The sequence below is a fragment of the Papio anubis genome, chromosome 3 (assembly GCF_008728515.1).
Source record: "Papio anubis isolate 15944 chromosome 3, Panubis1.0, whole genome shotgun sequence".
In the NCBI taxonomy this organism is placed as follows: domain Eukaryota; kingdom Metazoa; phylum Chordata; class Mammalia; order Primates; family Cercopithecidae; genus Papio; species Papio anubis.
This window is the reverse complement of record NC_044978.1, coordinates 150,208,294-150,229,844: the sequence shown is the minus strand read 5'-3', so window position 1 is coordinate 150,229,844 and position 21,551 is coordinate 150,208,294. Positions and strand designations below refer to the sequence as shown.

The following is a 21,551-nucleotide window of genomic DNA, read 5'->3' as shown; positions in this document are numbered from 1 at the left end:
GAGGAGACACAAACATTTAGACTATAGCAACATGCATAGTATTTATACATGAATAAAATTTCCATTTCATATCTCCCAAAGATATTGTAAATTAGTAATTCAGCTTGAATCACTCCTATGAAAATTTATATGGCCACTATTATTAATATTGTTATATATCTTAAAGCTGTATTTCTTATAGCTTTAAGAAACACATTACCTTTTTTTTAAAGAGGAAGGAATTGAGTAGACAGGAAAGTAGTTAAAATGATCAATTGTCCAGATCATGAACACTATGCAAATTACTACTATTTCAATTATAGTAACAAAAACTAGAAGACTGTAGGGAGTTAGAAGATTTGGAGAGAATGTTTTATCCTTGGATTCACTTTATTTATATTCTCAAGAAAATCATTATGAGTTTTAAGCCTGTGTCTGTAGAACTCTTGGGATTTCATGGATGAACTTTGGGAGGTACTTAAAATTGAATGTGTATGTTCAGACCTATTTCATTTCCCTGGATATGGTCTAGAACTATCATCAGATTCTCTAGGAGACCATGACTTCAAAAAAGTGAGAAAGACCCATCTATTTTGTAAATTTTATCTCCTGTGCAAAGAGGTAATAAGGCCCTATTTGTCCATATAAAATAAGATATTCACACCCATATTTTCACAGACAAACATAACACGCTTAGAAGTGAAAAAAAATTATTTTGTTTTGGGAATCAGACAAACTTAAATTTCACTTTCTGTTTTATTATATACTAATTCTATGACCCTGGGCAACTTGCTTCATTTCTTAGCATCATTTTCTTATTTGTAGAAATAATATATACATCCTGGGATTATTTGGTAAGGTCAAATGAGAAAATCACTTAAACGACCTAACACCAGGCCACTTTTTCAGATATTCTCACCAGGTAAATGTTAGTCTATTCGTTTATTTTAGCTCCAAAAACTCCCACTTTCTTCACCTGCCACTTACCACCATTGTTCCATTACCTCCATCTCTGCTGTGATGTGCTGATGCCCTTTCAGGTGTATGATACCATTTTGAGGACTATGATCTTAGGCAAGTCATTTTGCTCACTTTGACCCTAATTATCTTGCTATAAAATGAAGAGGTGGTTCTAATTTGGCTGTAATGTTTCTACAGGTCAGAGAGTCTGATGAATTTTATGTTTGAGAGTATTCAGTGCATGATAGACCTACATGATTTGTAAGAACTACCGCTCTGACAAAACAACTGCTAAAGTAGTCTATATGTGGTTACCTGTTTCACTTGAGAAAAACATTGAAGCTTCATATTCTCACATTCAGAAATGACTCAAAGCATCGGTTAATGAGTCATTGCCTGAACTACTCCCTCTAACACCTCCTTTAGGTGTTTCCTGGTTAGTGACTTCCTCTTTGCAGCACCCAAACCAATTGTGCTTCGCTTGTGTATTTGAGAAGTTGAGTACTCATTGCAATCCCTTGGCCTAGGAAACTATCATGCCACATAAAAGATGTGTGTGATAAACCCAGATAGCTTTCTGAAAGAAACCTATCTCTTCCTGGCTGTCCTGGTGTACACAAAAAGGGAAAATAAGGCTAGAATAAACCAGTGTGATCACAGTCATCGGTTACTTAAAGATGGGAATATGTTCACAGAAATGCATGGTTGGGTGATTTTGTCAATTATGCAAACACTGCAGAATGTGCATATACAAATCTAGATGGTACAGCCTACTGCACACTTAGTCTATATGGTATAGCATATCGCTCCCAGGCCACAGACTGTAAAGTATGTTACTATACGGAATACTATAGACATCTATAACACAATGGTAAGTATTTGCATATTTAAACATATCTAAACATAGAAATGGTACAGCAAAAATACAGTATTATAATTTTTAGGATCACTATTATATGTGCAGTCCATTGTTAACTGATATGTCTTCATGTTCTACATACCTGTATTTTATTTTTTAAAGTTTTAATTAAAAAATTTTTCTTTATTTTTTATTTCAATAGGTTTTAGGGGAACAGGTGGTGTTTGGTTACATGAATAAGTTCTTTAGTGGTGATTTCTGAGATTTTGGTGCACCCATCACCTGAGCACTGTATACTGTACCCAATGTGTAGTCTTTTATCCCTCACCTCCCTCCCACCCTTTCCCCAGAGTCTCCAAAGTCTATTGTATCATTTTTATGCCTTTGAATCCTCAGAGCTTAGCTCCCACTTATAAGTGAGGAAATAATAAAATGTTTGTTTTTCCATTCCTGAGTAACTTCAGTTAGAGTAATGTTCTCCGATTCCACCCAGGTTGCTGTGTTGCTGTGAATGCCATTATTTCATTCCTCTTTATGGCTGAATAGTATTCCATGGCATATATATATGTGTGTGTGCATATACATATGTAATGTATTATATTATATAATTATATATATTATATATTATATTATATATAATATATTATATGTATGTATATTATATATTATATATTTATATAATATGTAATGTATTTGTATGTAATACTTATATATAATTACATATTATATATAACAATATATGAAATATTATATATAAATATTAAATATTATATATTTTATAAATATTTATTTACATAAATATATGATTATATAATCGATCACATATTATATATTTATATAAACATTATATAATATTTATATAAATATTATATAATATGTTATATTTGTAATTATATATTATATATTTATATATTATATAATATATTTATATGATACATTTATATAATATACAATATTTATATAATATATAAATTTATATATTTATATAATTGGCCTATTATATATTATATAATATTAAATATATACTACATAATATATAAGACAAATTATATATTTATATTTATATATTATATATAAATATGTGTTTTATATAATATATATTATATGTTATATATAATATATTATATGTTATATAATAAATATTATATGTTATATTATATATAATATTGTATATTTATATATTATATGCTATATGTAAATATATTTTATATATTATATTTGTATGTAAATATTTTATGTATAATATATATTTATATATTATATAAATATTATATATTATATATGAAATGTATGTAATATATTAGATATTATATATACACACACACACACACACACATATATGCATGCCATGGAATACTATTCAGCTATAAAGAGGAATGAAATAATGGCATTCACAGCAACCTGGACGGAATTGGAGAACATTAACTGAAGTTACTCAGGAATGGAAAAACAAACATTTTATTTTCTCATTCACATCAAAAAACAAACAAACAAAAAACGTGTTGGTGTGGATGCGGTGAAAAGGAAACACTTTTACACTGAGGATGGGAATGTAAACTGGTGTTCCCTTTTCACTGCATCCACACCGACATCTTTTTTGTTTGTTTTTTTATTATGGCCATTCTTGCAGGAGTAAGGTGTTACTGCACGGTGATTTTGATTTGCATTTCCCTGAAAATTAGTGATGTTGAGCATTTTTTCATATATTTGTTGACCATTTGTATATCTTCTTTTGATAATTGTTTATACATGTCCTTAGTTCACTTTTTGGTGGGATTGTTTGTTTTTACTTGTGGATTTGTTTGAATTCCTTGCAGATTCTGGATATTAGTCGTTTGTCGGATATGTAGATTGAGAAGATTTTCTCCCACTCTGTGGGTTGTCTGTTTTCTCTGCTGATTGTTTATTTTGCTGTGTAGAAGATTTTTAGTTTAGTTAAGGCCTATATATTTTTGTTTTTGTTGCATTTGCTTTTGGGTTCTGGGTCATGAAGTCTTTGCTTAAGCCAATGTCTAGAAAAGTTTTTCTGATGTTATTTTTTATTTTATTTTATTTTGAGATGGAGTCTTACTCTTTCCCGCAAGCTGGATTGCAGTGGCACGATCTCAGCTCACTGCAACCTCCACCTCTCGGGTTCGAGCAAGTCTCCTGTTTCAGCCTCCTGGGTAGCTGGGACTACAGGTGCCTGCCAGCACGCCAGCTAATTTTTGTATCGTTAGTAGAGATGGAATTTCACCATATTGGTCAGTCTGGTCTTGAATTCCTGACCTTAGGTGATCCTTCCACCTCGGCCTCCCAAAGTGCTGAGATTACAGGCGTGAGCCACAGTGCTGGGCCTCTGATGTTATCTTCTAGAACTTTTTATGGTTTTAGGTCTGATTTAAGTCCTTGATACGTCTTGAGTTGATTTTTGTGTAAAGTGGGAAATGAGGATGCAGTTTTATTCTTCCGTATGTGGCTTGCCAATTATCCCAGAACCATTTGTTGAATAGGGTGTCCTTTCCCCAGTTTATGTATTTGTTTGCTTTGTTGAAGATCAGTTGGCTGTAAGTATTTAGCTTTATTTCTGGGTTCTCTATTCTGTTCCATTGATCTATGTGCCTGTTTGTATACCAGTGCCATGCTGTTTGGTAACTACCATGTAACTGTATTTTAGTGTCTAGTCTAGATCTATTTGACTAGGGCTAGAGAGAATGGAACTGTTTAAAAGTCTCCTTGTCCTACTTCATCTGTCAGTTGAGAAACATAACTCCTGGAAGAAAAGTGTATTAAGATGGTTTCCAAGGCACAGAGGAGAGTCATTCCTAAAGTTATACAATGCTGGGTCACTGTATCCTCTATTAAACAATGTTTCTCGTTTTCTGAATTACTTTTATCACCATCACCAAAGAATACTCAAGCAGAACAATGTGCTGAGTCATTTTCTATTCCTTCTAACTATGAGTTTAGAATTGTAAACATAAATCAATGACCCTCTCTGCAATTTCTACATATTTTTTGGATTTCTATGTTAAATTGCACTTTATAATTCTATTTACCAGTAATTGAAAAATGTCTAAAATCTGATTATTGTAGAACTGGACATTAATGCTTTATTTAATATAGATCTTCTTATTTCTCTTCAACATTGCCAGTATTTCAATCATTTCACTGGTATAAATGAATAGTAAAAAAAGAGGAACTCAAGTTGGTCATTTTAATGTAGAAAACCAACATTTATTGAGCACACATCTTAGGCCAACACATTATTGTAAGTTTAAATGTTTCATTGCATTCAGTCTTCACACTATTATGAATTAGATGTTAGTTTCAATTTGCAATGAATAAAGTAACCAGCATTTTTGAATGATTGAAGGAATTATGATATTACATTCAAGAGTTTGGACTTTTACATTAAAGCTAGATGGAGCCAATTATCCATCCTGAAATTTACCATCTGTGGGATCTTTGAAAGAAAGTTAAATTTTCTAAGCCTCAGTGTTTTTATCTGTAAAATAGTTATGTTAGTAGCACCTGCCTGATACAATAGTTGTGAGAATAGTGTGTAGCCTAAAAACTACTTAATAGAAAGCAGTAAAATATTAGCTATTTTAATAAAAATTATTAATTTGTAAGGTCAAGTAAATAGTGACTGATCTCAAATCTGACTCTCAAATCCTCGGCAAATTTGATGGTTAAAAAGAGTAAAATGAATGATCAAAATAAAATTTTGGATTGATTCTTTGGGAGATTATAAGTAATCTTTGCCTAATTATTATGATTAATGATAAATTTACAGTTTTTTTGTATCTTTCTCAGCTTTTCTAAAAATATGTAATCACCATCATTATTTGATCTAGTGTGTTTAGACAATTGCAATACTTCATATATGTTGACTCCCTCTCCTCACAGTTGAGGAAATTATTCAAGTATTAGTACTGATTTTACCAAGACACTTCAGCAATCTTCAGCTTTATATTGTGGAATGAATCAATTGCTTAAATAACAATGGTATCAAAACTAATTATAGCTGATATATATAACACGTATGGTGTACCAGACATAGCTCTAATTACTTCCCATGTAATGATTTATTTAATTCAATTCATACTCCCATGAGACAGTTATTATGTTATCACCCTTTTACCATTGAGGAAACTGAGGCACAGAGAGGCCGAGGATCTTGCCCAAGGTCACAGGTTTGATCAGAACTGGAATTCACACCAAGACAATGTAGATCCAGAGTCTGTGCTTTTCTGCATTTAGCTGTAAAGTACGTAAATAAAATAATTGGAAAAATGACATTCTTTTTTCCCCTTCAGGTATCTTGATGTGCTGAGTGATGATACTGACCCCCAAGTGTCTTGTTATATTACAGCACCATCATATGTTCTACAACAACTGGAATGCCGGATAATAAATAACATGAGTTCTTTAATAGTGGGTGATAATGAAGAGTTAGTTAGCAACGTCGTAACTATTGAATGCTCAGATAAGGAAAAGAGAATTCCATTTCCAATAGGCATTGCAATTCCATTTACTGCACGTTACAGAGGAAATTACAGAGATATCATGGTGAAAGTGTGTGACACAAACCTTCAATCAAGTTACCTAAACCCAAATTCACTGGAAGGAATGAAGGGAGGTTATAAGGTTAGTAAATTCTTGGCTATATCTACATTTGCTTTTTGGCTGCTCTTCTAAATATTACTCAGACTAATAGATTGTAGTGTAGATATAATTGCTCCACTAGTAATAAATGGAAGGATTTTTGGATTTGTGCCAGTGCATTCACAATTTATTGCCATCAATAAAGATCAAAGGATGGAAATGATTAGCCAAAGTTAGGAATGGAGAGCTTGGGTTGAACACCTACCAAATGTTATTTTTTTTCACCTAGGAAACAAAATCAAAATCATGGCTTAATTACTTTTGTGCTTTTGACTAACTTCAGACCAACATTTCTAATATGATGGACCCTTGTCTAAATTTAAGAATGTTAGAATCCCCAGATGATAGTAGCTTTAATTTTTATTATTCATGGGTTGGGAAAATATACAAAAAATTTAAAAATTTGTGTATGTGTGTGTATGCCTTGAGATTGTTAATAAGTCTAGAAATGAAATTTGGTCTATACATAGAAGAAAGTATATGTGGTAGTTAAGATGTGGCCTGTGGAAGAAGATTGGTTAGGTTTGACATATGGTTTCTACACTTTCTTGCTGTGTGAACTTGGGAAAATTATGTAACCTTGCTGTGACTCAGTGACTTCATCTGAGAGATAAACATGATAATAGTGTCTACCTGGTATGGTTGTAAGAATTAAATAGATAATACACTTATGAAGAGAGAAGGAAGCCTATAAATACATGTTAGTTGTTGATAAATTATCATTTTCATGTCAGATTTTAATTGTAATAACTCTGAGACTCTGTATGATCACAAATTCATATGCTGTGAAGAGAGAATATAATAACTGTTAAATTTAGTGTGGAGGCTGGGCTCGGTGGCTCACACCTGTAATCCCAGCACTTTGGGAGGCCAAGGTAGGCTAATCACCTGAGGTCGTGAGTTTGAGATCAGCCTGACCAACATGGATAAATCCAGTCTCTACTAAAAATGAAAAATTAGCTGGGCCTGGTGGTGCATGTCTGTAATCCCAGCTACTCGGGAGGCTGAGGCAGGAGAATCGCTTGAACCCGGGAAGCAGAGGGTGTGGTGAGCTGAGATTGTACCCGTGAACTCCAACCTGGGCAATAAGAGTGAAACTCCGTCTCAAAAAAATAAAAAAATAATAATAATAAACTTAGTATGGAGTTTATGGATACTAATATTTAAAGTTTTTCTTTGTGCCACTTAACTTCTTTTTAAGCAATTAAAATATTTATCTTTTTCAGCTTTATGTAAGTTGTCATTTGATGAGGAGGGCAGGGAATAAATGTAAAAAAAATCCATATATACATGGAATTATTTGTTATATATTTATTTTGTGATTTTGGTTTTCTCTGGGTTTCAAATAAGGTTTTATAGTTGAATATGAAAGCTAAGGCTATTCTATGTACTTACTCCAATTCCTGCAACTAATACATTTTATATTTAGTATCAGAAGTTTCTAGGTATGATAGTCTAGTCAGCATTGCCCTCGATTGGAGCTCTTAAATTTTGGCCAGTCTGTGTAACTATCACAATAAAAGCGAAAACTGCTCATAGCCCACTTGTCATAAAATGGGTTTGGAAAATGTTTAGTAAATGGATAATTAAAACAAAAGAGAGAGAGAGAAGGAGAGAGAGGGAATCATTGGGTATCATAACAAATACAGGCATGAATTTTTCTCTTTATAGTAAGAAAAAAATTTAAACTCTGGATTACTTCCAAATTTTTATGTGGATTGTATGACATTTTCAAATTCTAATTATTTAAAAACCTTTTTGGCTTTTCAGAATCTATCAAATCTGATCGAAGTGCACAGCAACCACCATTGGTTTCTAGAAGATCTTTCTTTTTCACTTCTCACAATTTTCCCTCTGGCCAATTAATAATATTCACCATGCCCTGAATTTTCCCAGAGACAGATTCATTCAGTGATATTGTGAAATCTCTTCCTTAGTCAGCTTTCAAATGGTAGACTATTTTCCATTGTGATTGTCCCTGAAATGTTTTTTTGTGTATGTGAGCATGATTATCCACTCATGCTGGGGCAGAGCCTGGCTGCTGTTTGGGGAAGTATGAATAGACCAAATTACTTCTAACTCTGCCTCCTTCTTTTAAGCTTTGGTGATTATAGGAAAAGATCATTTTGTTTTCATTTATGTACGCAGTTGCCTTTTGTGCAATAAAAAACCTTCAGTATGTGTCTGTATATATGCATTATAAATTTGAATGTCGTTACATAAAAAGAAACACAAATATCTTAGTCATTTGCTCCCACTGCACAGAGAGACATAGAGAAAATGACTTTATTTGGGGAACCTAAGTTATTGTGAGCTATTAGAAGAAAGAATTTGCTGACAGCACAGGTGTTATAGTGTTTAAGCCAACTACATAAATAATGGATTTCCAGTCCTTAGGATTCCCTAAAACAGTGTTGAATGTTTTGGATAAAGGTCAATATTTAAAATCAATTCTCACTAATGGAGGCTAGAATTCTAGGAACAATAATATTTGTGAAAACACTGAAAATAATTGCCGATTATTCGCACAATTTGGGGGGAAGATTTAATTTAAATTTAAGAAATATGTTTATTTTTGTTTTTTATTTTGTAGTCTAAATTTGAGAAACTCTTATCGATTTCTACTTAATCTCATAAAATGACCATCCATTTTAGGTTCCTGGAATCATTTTAAATCGTAGGTGATTAAATAAAGAGTGTAGAGATTTTTTTTGACAATTCATAGAGTCTATACAGCAAATATTTTTCAAATCGGTGCTATAGCTTGTTTTAATGTTCTTTATTCCATACAGGGGACTTGTGCTTCAGTAAAAGTTTACAAATTGGGTATCTTTTCTGTTGTGTCTTGTTTAAAGAAAGAGTCATTCACAGTAACAAAGAAAGGCCTCACTCTTAAGTCAAGCATGGATTCCCGAATATCCTTAAGTTACCCTCCAGGAGTTTTTACCTCTCCAGTACTTGTGCAGTTAAAGGTAAACATATTAAAAATAGGTGAGTTCCTGCTCATAGATTTTGTGGGTCATCAAGCATGGTTCTAAACAACAAAGAAGGTACCAATATTTAATATAACAATAAATGGATTATTTTATATAGTTGTAATGGCCTAATACATAGTGATGTTAGCAATAATGTAATGATTTTGAGCATATTAAATATCATTAAAAAATAAATCTTCTCTTTATTCAAAAGATTTTTGCAGTTAGTCTTTTGTGTTGTGTTGTTTTGTTTATGATATTTATTGGGAAAATTTATGTTGCATGACTATGAAAGAATTGATGACAGACTTTGGAACATTCATATAATTTAAAGATTTTGATCAGAGAGGATGGCAAAAAAGAGGACAATCAATTACAATATTTATTATAATAAATATTTGGTTATATTTAATTATGAAACAGCCATTTTCTGGGAGTAAGGATTTAATATATGCAAACACTATTTGCAAAGGGCATGTAAATGTATATTTTTCAAGACTTATTTCCTCAAATAATATTCCCTGTTTGTCTAGCCTCATTCCCCTCCCATGCTCTCCTCTCTATTTCTTCCAGTTGTTAATGTAAGTGGTAAGTGAAGAAGAATGATTAGGAAGAAAACATATAATAAATAACTTATTTATAGATATTTTCCATGAACTTTGAAATGTTGGAATCATCTTAGCTATGTTTTATTTTTAACCATTCTTATGTGAAAAGAAACAAGTCATGTTTTTCTAGTTTCTAAAGATCACTTGATCTAATAATAGTCCTAATTAGAAATCATTATAAAACATCTATTTTGTTTTCTAGGTCATTTTGTTGCCTGCAATTAAGTCTATTTCTTAGTTATTTATAACATAAAACAGGGAACCCATATTTCAGAAAGACTTTGTAAAAAGGGCCCAAATACTGTGTTCTTTTATACATTATAAATATTTTATAAAATGCAATGTTGATTACAGCTAACAATGTATAGAGAAATGTATAAAACTATGCTCCATAAAATTTTCAAAAAACTGGATTAGAAATGTACCAACAGTTTGCATCTTTTCTATTAAAATGTAAGAAAAAATATATTTTTTGTTTAGATCCAACCAGTTGACCCAGCTCTGGTGGCACATTTAAAAGCACAGCAAGATACTTTCTACTCAGTCCAATCTACAAGCCCTCTGATTCACATTCAGCACCCATCAACTTATCCTTTTCAGAAGCCAGTGACTGTATTTTTACCTTGTTCTCCATACCTTGATAAAAACAATCTTGATTCTGAGATAGATCATAAAAGACGAGCAAGTGCCACAATAAATAGGATTACATCTTCATATTTCAGCCGGTGAGTAAGTTTCTAATATTGTGAACTGACTTAATGTCAAACAAAGAAGCTTAGATGATTAAAACTTGCAGTCAAATATCTTGTATTTAAATTCTGTATTAAAATAGTATGAAATACCTTTAATCTAGAAAGAAAATATTATGGATCCAAAAAAAGGTAATAATTTTAGCTGTTATGGACCCCAAAATTCCTACAAGTATAAAGATAAAGATGGAGACAGTAAGAACCCTAGCAGAAATGCATGCTGGGGTGGCACATTTTGAAAGCTTCAATCTATTCAAAGCACTGGAAATTTAGTCAGCATAGGTAGGAGAAAGACATACCTTAGTCCAGAGGAATTATACTCAGTAAAAATGGCTAGATGCTGACAATTGACTCAGGTATTATGCAAAGGGATCTCATCTCTAGATTCAAGAATGAGATTCAAATAGCTACCAAACAATAATTGGTGGATGAGCATTCATTTGAGGGTAAGAAAAAAAAACCAAAATCCTACGTGGTGCTTGAAGAAAAACAAATCAATACCAAGATTTCTAAAGAATATCAAAAACAACAAAAAACAAACTTGTAGAAATACAAAGGAAGAGAGAGATAGCATCATCCTGATGTTTCACAGTCATTTGAATAATGAGAATTACAGTTACCTGGAGAATATTAAAGAAACCTATTTTATAAGTTTAGTTGTAGCCAGTAAGCATAATTGCCAAGAAACACTAGCAGAAAATCATCAGAATAGATGAAGAAAAGATGAAAGGACAAAGGGATGTGGCATAAAGATAATAAGATGAGATGAAAAGGGACCAAAATATGATAAGGAGTCATTTCAAAGTGCTGCAAACTGATAATTACAGGTACCATTGAAGAAGAGGCCAAGCAATCATTAAAAAAGCAACAATCGGCCGGGCGCGGTGGCTCAAGCCTGTAATCCCAGCACTTTGGGAGGCCGAGGCGGGTTGATCACGAGGTCAGGAGATCGAGACCATCCTGGCTAACATGGTGAAACCCCGTCTCTACTAAAAATACAAAAAACTAGCCGGGCGTGGTGGCGGGCGCCTGTAGTCCCAGCTACTCGGAGGCTGAGGCGGGAGAATGGCGTGAACCCGGGAGGCGGAGCTTGCAGTGAGCCGAGATCGCGCCACTGCACTCCAGCCTGGGCGACACAGCGAGACTCCGTCTCAAAAAAAAAAAAAAAAAAAAAAAGCAACAATCAAAGGCCTAGGTGAATTTGATTTTTTGATGTTGATTAAAGCCTTGAGTTAAAAGTGCTGATTGGTTACTAGAAAATATTTATGAAAAAACACCCAACTTAGACATAACATGGCAAACTGAAATGTAGGTTTAAAAACATAATTCCGTAAGCATCCGTTAACCAGAAACAGATTATGCAAAAAAGGAATGAAATCAATCTGATGTCAGTTTTATTCTTTGCAGCACTAATATCAGGAAATAAAAATGGACCAAAATCTTCAAAGTTCTCAAGTTCTCAAAGGGCAAGATTGAGAAATTAGGGTTTTCATCCTACAAAGACGCCATTTTGTTTCTGTTTTGTTTTTAAATACAAGGGCTCTCAGAATGGACTACTCACATGCTCTTAAAGTAGATAAAATTAATAGGCTGACTTAATAAGATTCAAGATATCGAGAACAAGCAAGTATTATTCTTATTTTTAAAATTTGATATTGAGCATAAATAATATAAAAGCAGAAAAATTCAAAAGTAAAAATTTATATGAAAGAGATAATGGAAAGTAAACAAACAAAACATCAGCATGGTGATATGTATCTACTTTTAAGAGCAAGTGTAAGCAAGATAATATATGTAAAATAATCTTATGACAATGAATATAAATGAGTTAAACATAATTCATATTATTGTCCATATTTCATAATCTTACTTTGATATTTTTAAATACTTTATATGATGTGCTTGGGTGATTTTCTTAGGTTTATTATACACATTATTAATTTTTTATCTTTTTTTAAATTGTTCATTTTATTCACTGTAATTAACATTTCTAAAAGCTTAGTGCTTTTTCCAATCTGCTTCATTGTTTTACTACGCTTTATATAGTTGATCCTTGAACAATGCAGGGGAATTAGGGGTGCCAACTACCAAGCAGTTGCAAATGTGTGTATAACTTTTGACTCCTCAAAACTGAACTGCTTATAGCCTATGGTTGACCAGGAGAAAAACCTTACCAATGATATAAACAGTCTATTAACACATATTTTGTAAGGTATATGTACTATATACTGCTTCTTAAAGTAAGCTAGAGAAAAGAAAACGTTATTAAGAAAATCATATTCATTAAGTGGAAGTGGATAATCATAAAGGTTTTCATCCTTGTCATCTTCATTTTGAGTAGGCTGAGGAGGAGGAGGAAGAGGAGGGGTTGGTGTCGCTGTCTCAGGAGTGGCAGAGGAGCAAGAAAATCTGTGTACACGTAGACCTACAGAATTCAAACCTGTGTTGTTCAAGGTTCAGCTGTATTTCTTCCTTTATTCCTTTAATTATTTAAGCATATTTATTTTATGGTCTCTTTTAGAATAATCTATTTATTAACATGATGTATAACACTGTATCATCTATCTGGGAGCATAGTGTAATCTTGCAGAATTTCATACTGATTCTGTTCTAGGCTCTTACCCTTAGACATTCATTTCCAATATTGATTTTAATTTTTGATCAGATATAAATATCAACTCTTCTTCTCCCTTTTCCCCCAATCCAAAGCAATTAATTTTGTATGTGTGTGCTTCTTGACTACTTTCTTGAGCCAACAAGCAACAGGGTTTTGGTTATTGCTACCAATAACCAAATAACCAGAAAAGGTTATGCCTCTCTCATGGCCAGTGATGCCCTTCTGAGATCCCAGCTTCAAGACTTAGTTCAAGTTCCCTCCCTGCACAGCTGGAGGTTGTATCTTATGTCTGGGAATAGATATTAAACTGTACCTCGAGTCCCTGGGATGTGTGCATGTTTGGGGTTGAGAAGAGGAGGCCGATTGAGGAAGGAGCACCCACAGAATCAATTCCTCGAGTTCCCTAAGGAAGAAAGAGAATTCTTACTTTTTAGATCATTGAGTCCAGATCTAGAGGGGATTTCTTTTTCAGCTTTTGAGTTCATATAAGTGTGTGTGTGCACGTGTGTGTTTCTGTGTGTGTGTGTGTGTTTATGTGACATTTTGTCCAGAATTCTTGTGGAGTGGGAAAATGGCTATTTGTCATCAGTTAAATTGGCCAAGTTGCTAGAAATTGACACTTTTTTTTTGCCTTTGTACATAATTTCTCTTCTAGAAAATCTTTCTTCTGCCACATTTAACTGATAAACTCTTGCCTATTCTGTAAGTTTCAGTTCAACTTTTTCTTTTTCTGCGCAGATATCCTAAGCTCTCTAGGAGGAATCAAGTGCTCTTTTTTTGTGCCAACCCCATCCTTTGTACACACCCTACATTCTACTGTAGCAATAATATATATTCTCTTTTACATGTCATCACTTAGCACAATTGCAGCATAGTAAATGCTAAAAACATTAGGTAAATTAAATAAATTAATGAGTAAACTCGTGGAAATGTAAATTGTATTGCAAATTCATCTGCACTTTTTGACAATATTAAATTGACACATTACAATGTGCTATGTTGTTATTAGTCTCAAATAGTAGGTACATTTTTTTTCCATCTAGTGGAGCATAAAACAAGCAAATGAGAATCCATCTCAACTGTTTATTTAGCATTCTTTCATCAAAGAATGAAAGCCAGTTGGACATTTTCTATGGAAACAGAAACACAAAAAGCAATCCATACCCCATGTAATGAAAAAGATAAAAACTATTTGAGGCCAAAGCATAGTCTGAAGATTAAGAATGAAAGGTCTGTATTGTGTCATGTTCCTTTATGTCTGAATGATTTCTAGGGAAAAGATGAGAGTCATTTAATTATGTGCCAAAAAAGATTTCTCGTGGCAGTAAAGGGGGAAAATACTTTATTAAATAGGAGTTTATTCCTTACTATGCAATCAATATTTTAGAGAGTTAGACAGGAAAATGGTTTTTGCCCATGAAAAATGACATTTCCGACATAATGCAATTGCTTTTAAGATTAAATTTTTCAAATGTAATATGCGATTCATACCTGAGAATATTTATAAAATATATGTAAGTCATACCATATAATGAAATGGACAACTAGTACAGCTAATATCAAATGATAAACTGATCGTTATCGATAAAATTATGCATCTCCTTACTTGCCCCACCTCATTCAATCCCCTTTGTCCTCACCACAGTCACTCATCCCCACCAAATTTAACCACTATTCTGAAATTTTCAATTATTCTTTTGCTTTTATTTATTTCTCTGTTTGATCACATATACTTATATTTGTCCTGACACATTTTATTCTTCTTCTCCGGCAGCACTCCATAGGTTAAAGTTGAGTCACTCTGGTTTGTTTGGGAGAGAGCATAGTTCACTAGGGGTCATCTTTGGAGACCACCTACCACATTTGCTATAACATACTAGGATAAAAATGATTTTTTTCCACTTCTTTGGAGATATTATGTCACTCTTTATTGCCATTGTGAAGACTGCAGTGGACACAATTTTCGTAACTTTATGGATCATCTGGTTTATTTTTTCTGCTGCTTTCAAGATCTTTTCTTTGCACTTGGTGTTTTGCATTTATCTATGATGTGTCTAGATGCAAATTTTAAACTTTTTCTGAATACAATATATTGTGCTTCCTGAATAAGTGGATGTATGCCTTTTCACATTTCTGAAAAGTTCTTATGTGCTTTCTAATCAAATGATGGCACTTCTCCATTGTATGCACTCTGTCCTTCTGAGTTTCCAAATAGATGTATAGATGTATATATGACCACCTTATTTATTTATTTATTTTTATTATATTTTAAGTTCTAGGGTACATGTGCACAACGTACAGGTTTGTTACATATGTATACAAGTGCCATGTTGGTGTGCTGTGCCCATTAACTCATCATTTACATTAGGTATATCTCCTAATGCTATCCCTACCCCGTATCCCCACCCCACAACAGACCCCGGTGTGTGATGTTCCCCTTCCTGTGTCCAAGTGATCTCATTATTCAGTTCCCACCTATGAGTGAGAACATGCAGTGTTTGGTTTTCTGTTCTTGCAATAGTTTGCTGAGAATAATGGTTTCTAGCTGCATCCATGTCCCTACAAAGGACACGAACTCATCCTTTTTTATGGCTGCATAGTATTCCATGGTGTATATGTGCCACATTTTCTTAATCCAGTCTGTCACTGATGGACATTTGGGTTGATTTCAAGTCTTTGCTATTGTGAATAGTGCCACAATAAACATACGTGTGCATGTGTCTTTATAGCAGCATGATTTATAATCCTTTGGGTATATACCCAGTAATGGGATGGCTGGGTCAAATGGTATTTCTAGTTCTAGATCCTTGAGGAATCGCTACACTGTCTTTCACAATGGTTGAACTAATTTATGGTCCCACCAACAGTGTAGAAGTGTTCCTAGTTCTCCACATCCTCTCCAGCACCTGTTGTTTCCTGACTTTTTAATGATTGCCATTCTAAATGTGTGAGATGGTATTTCATTGTGGTTTTGCTTTGCATTTCTCTGATGGTGAGTGATGATGAGCATTTTTTCATGTGTCTGTTGGCTGCATAAATGTCTTCTTTTAAGAAGTGTCTGTGCATATCCTTTGCCCACTTTTTTATAGGGTTGTTTGTTTTTCTCTTGTAAATTTGTCTGAGTTCTTTGTAGGTTCTGGATATTAGCCCTTTGTCAGATGAGTAGATTGCAAAAATTTTCTCCCATTCTGTAGGTTGCCTGTTCACTCTGATGGTAGTTTATTTTGCTGTGTAGAAGCTCTTTAGTTTAATACAATGCCATCCCCATTAAGTTACCAATGACTTTCTTCACAAAATTGGAAAAAACTACTTTCAAGTTCATATGGAACCAAAAAAGAGCCCATATTGCCAAGACAATCCTAAGCCAAAAGAGTGAAGCTGGAGGCATCATGCTACCTGAATTCAAACTATACTACAAGGCTGCAGTAACCAAAACAACATGGTACTGGTACCAAAACAGAGATATAGACTAATGGAACAGAACAGAGCCCTCAGAAATAATACCACACATCTATAACCATCTGATCTTTGACAAACCTGACAAAAACAAGAAATGGGGAAACGATTCCAAAATAAAAAATAAACAGAACTGCTGGGACCTGGGATCCCCCCCTCCCAGGCTCAGACATGACCCCCTTGCCACCTGCAGTCTTGGCTCAAACCTCTCCCAGGGGCCACCCCTGACCACCCCCCACTTTCTAAACTGCACCCTGCACTCCCATCCCCGGGGCTCCCCAGTTCCCTCTCCTCCCTCACAGCTGACAAGGTGTCATGACCATTAGATGAGCGAACACACACAGCACACACATCACCCGGCTTGCACACAGCCGCTGTTCAGCATTAGATTTAACTTTGAATATTCACCAAATTTAAGACACCATTGACAGCAAAGCACTGCGCTATTTTATGAACCACTAAGAAAGAGAAAATGCTGCCAATTAAACTGACATGATGCTTTCTTATCACTCATAACTTTCATTTTGCACTTATTGAAGGAGCTCTTCTGGACTTAATTAGACATGGATTTGTACTGGCCATCACTTTGGCACACACATATAAGAAAGATATCAGCAAAATAAAATTTGTTAAGATATTTCTAAAAATAAATAAATAAATAAATAAATAAATAGTGCTGGGAAAACTAGCAAGCCATATGTAGAAAGCTGAAACTGGATCCGTTCCTTACACCTTATATGGAAATTAATTCACGATAGATTAGCAACTTAAATGTTAGACCCAAAACCACAAAAACCCTAGAAGAAAATCTAGGCAATACAATTCAGGACATAGGCATGGGCAAGGACTTCATATCTAAAACACAAAAGCAATGGCAACAAAAGTCAAAATTGACAAATGACCACCTCTTTTTAAATTCCGTATTGTTTTACTTCCCTTATGTTTTCCATCTCCCTGTCTCTATGTGCCATATTCTGTGCGATTTATTCACATTCCAGTTTGAAATGGCAAAAATAACGCATACCTTAAAAATGTACTTTTAATCTATTATTTGAGTTTTGTTTTAGACAATTATATTTTTTATTTCTTAAAGTTCTATTTTCCCAGCTACTGGGAAGGCTGAGGTGGGAGCACAGGAGATCGAGGCTGCAGTGAGCCGAGATCACGCCACTACACTCCAGCCTTGGTGACAGGAGTGAGACCCTGTTTAAAAAAAAAACAAAACAGGGCCGGGCGCTGTGGCTCACGCCTGTAATCCCAGCACTTTGGGAGGCCGAGGCGGGCGGATCGCTGCTGTCAGGAGATCGAGACCACGGTGAAACCCCGCCTCACTAAAAAATACAAAATTAGCCGGGCGCTGCTGTGGGCCAGTAGCCCCAGCCACTGAGGCTGAGGCAGGAGAATGGCGTGAACCCGGGAGGCGTGAGCTGCGGCGGTTTCATTCCCACTGCACTCCAGCCTGGCTACAGAGCCGCAGACTCCTCTGTCTCAAAAAAAAACAGAAACAAAAAACAAAAAAAAAGTTCTACGTGGCCCTTATTTAAATCTCCCTAATTATCTTTAGAGTTTCTTCTTGCTTACTTATTTGTGGGATACTGTCCTTTATTAAACTTTTCATATATAGTTGTTTTCATCTTAAATCTCCTAATTCTAAGATCTGAAGTATTTGGGAGTGTTTATATCTATCATCCATGGCATTTACCTTCTAATTTGTTTGAGAACTTTTGCTTGTGAGCATGCAAACGTGGGGTTTCTTCAGGCATAATGGAGTTGCTTTCCTCAAGGTGGCATTTGTTCCCACCTCTGCTGAGAACCATCTGCTACTTACCTGGGGCTACATTAACCTTCTTGAGAGTCTTGGTGAAGATCTCAAGTTCACCTTTCCCACATGGCTGTTACCCCAAGGACTGACAGCTTCATGTTCTGCTCACTTGATTATTGCTTACGGTTGCATGCTCCTGCATCTACATTACAGGAAAGGTGCTTGCCATCTTAGTAATCCCCTCATTCCTGCCTGGTTTCTCCCTTAGCTGCAACCCTGACTTCACACATTTTATTTGGAGAGGAGTTTGGAAAATTTCAAAAGAATTTGTATCAAAAAATTCTTTCAAAAGTATGCAAGCCAAAAAAAAAAAAAGTATCAAAAAGCACATTTATCAAGATCTAGTTGTTTTAAACTAGAGATTATTCTAAATTTGTTATTTATAATTCTGGATTTTGTGTATTAAATTTATAATATTTTCGACAGTCTACCTAAGAAGGAAATGACAATTTTATAAATAATGAAATCGCACATACTACATTTTCCTTTGTGCTTATCAGTGAGTGCCGTATTGTCAACACAGGCAAATCTCATTTAATGGAGTGAAATTGTTTCAATGAAACATTGAGGTAAATGCTTACGGAGAAAGTAAGATTTGTTTCATGTGTTAAATTTGGAGGTAGTGTATTTAGAAGTATTTTTAATTCATATGTACTATTTTCTGTAAGAAAACAAGGTTCCCTGTGAATTGGAATGCCAAGTGGGAAATAATTTAGTTTTTAAATACAAAAGAAACTATCCTTGAAAAATTCCCGATAGTGTCTATTTCCTAGTTACAGAAACAAAATATTAAGGTGCATTGGAGCAGATTTTTTAATCTTGTGAAAAATCTTTTGAATGTCGTTTGTGTGGTATTTAGGCAGTTTAAGTGGGAAATATGTAATTGTGTACTGTTAGGCTTGAGAAAATGCAGACTGGAGGATATATCTATTGTTTTCCCTGCTAGACACCTTATGTTTTGGGAATTGTACCACAATTTCTGCAAATTGCCCTTTCTATCCATGCAGATGCAATGGGAGCTTCTATATTCATTAATATCCCTACATATAATTAAACACTTGAACCACAAGAGGCTGATTGTAATTCCCTGATGCCTAATAAAAAGGGTAATTTTGGGTGTAGCTCATACCTTAGGATATAAAACTTAGACGTTGTCAACAACCGTGATTTCTGCTGCTGGAAAAAGAATGATTATTAATAGTACTAGATAAAAAAGGAAAGATGCAGAGAAGAGAAGTAATTAGACAAAGATGATATTCCAATTCCAGACAGAGTTTATATCTGAGGCCCTCCACATTTGTCTCTTTTCCCCATTAACAATCAAGGATTACTATAATTAATTTATTTATAACTAAGTAAAATTAATTTGGGTTTCTGTTACCTGTACCCCAAAGAGTCGTATCCAATACATCTACTTATCTGTATACTCCTTGGTATATGAATCTTATTGTCCCTAGGGATAGACAGGCAAATCTACAGAGTGAAGAGTCTCCTGAGATGAAAGAGATTGAAGTCATCACTCCCTTTTTTTTCCTGAGGTGCAACATTATTGAAACGTTTCTGTTGGATTTAAGTGGATATTCTGCTGTCAGCTGGCAAGAAAAGATAGCATAATAGAGAAAGAAATTTGAATGGATGACTAAATTTCAGCCTAGGATGACCTGTGCTCATTTATTGTCCAGAAACTGGATAAAATATAAGACAGTTCCAGCACTGTGAAAATTTCTTTAAAAAAATTACTGTGTGGGCATGTTGGGGGCCAGGGTGCATGGGTCCACTAAGGTACAGTGTCATTGGGAGCTCAAGCTCAGGGTGGAATAACTGAATCACATATAGCATAACAGTGGAAAGAGAGTTTTCTTGTTTTTCCTCACCTTAAAAGCTATTGCCAGAGTAGTGGCACACGTAGGTACATACACCAAACGAGGGCATTGCATCAGATCATGGAGGATCTTTTGTTTTCAATAGCAGTGAGGCAGCAACATCAGCAAAGCAAAGGAGAATGGGACAATACATGAAGACTGAGGACTACTTAGATTATGTAGGGTTTTTTCCTCTGTACAATAATTGTAACTGTGACACCTTGAACTGAGTAAAGCTCCAAGAGTAGATGGACCTACAGTCAGAATGTACAGTTATATCAAGAGAGAACGTTTCTCTCAGCTGTGTGGTAGGCACTCAGGTCATTTGAATTGATATCCAACAACCATTACACCGATTACAAATGGTAAAGTTAAGGTACACAATTTGTCATACAATATGTCAAATATTGACATAAATATGGCAATATTTATGACATAATATTAACATAAATATGACATGTTTTAAAATACGCCAAATATTTCACCACTTTAAAGTCAAATAATCCATGTAAAAATAAAAACTACCAGAAATGTATCAATATATTATAATATTTGACTTCAGACAATGTGACTATGTGGACTTTCTTCTTCCCTTTACTTTTCCATTTTAAAGGAATTTTATAATCAACATGAATAACTTAAAATGGGAAAATATTTTAAGTTTTTTGAATACAGCATACCATTTAAAATTAATACTTTAATGAATAATTATAGTTTTCTGAGAAAAAGTTAACCTCAAAACATTGGTGACATTCACGTTTAAATATCTATGCATGATGAATATTACAAAGAAAATATCCCGAAAGTAAAATATAATATAGAATGAGAATTTTGATAGTTTGAATGCTTGTCAAATTCTGTATCATATATTATTTTTTTCCACAGAAAAAGTAGCATGACATTTTAATCAGTAACCTCAGAGAGATTAGTACTGTCTGCGTGAATCCCAAGCAAAATTGGTCATTTTAAAATAAACACATTTAAAAAATAAATCTTTACTATTTTTGGAACTAT

The 21,551-nt window shown here is 34.0% G+C and overlaps 1 protein-coding gene and 1 long non-coding RNA gene across 6 annotated transcripts in view; one reads left to right on the top strand and one right to left on the bottom strand.

Annotated features, from left to right (window-relative positions):
• The window catches only part of DTHD1 (death domain containing 1), a 105,192-nt gene that overhangs the window by 38,301 nt on the left and 45,340 nt on the right, over window positions 1-21,551 (top strand). For 4 of the 5 annotated variants that reach the window (XM_031664664.1, XM_031664667.1, XM_031664665.1 and 1 more), the window contains 3 exons: window positions 6,100-6,430; window positions 9,241-9,420; window positions 10,512-10,756. In XM_031664664.1, coding sequence (XP_031520524.1) covers window positions 6,100-6,430; window positions 9,241-9,420; window positions 10,512-10,756 — 756 coding nt within the window. The remainder of the gene's footprint in view (window positions 1-6,099; window positions 6,431-9,240; window positions 9,421-10,511; window positions 10,757-21,551) is intronic. The other variant, XM_031664666.1, reaches the window with a different exon arrangement.
• LOC103881181 overlaps window positions 1-21,551 on the bottom strand; it is a 39,771-nt gene that overhangs the window by 9,821 nt on the left and 8,399 nt on the right. The window lies entirely within an intron of this gene.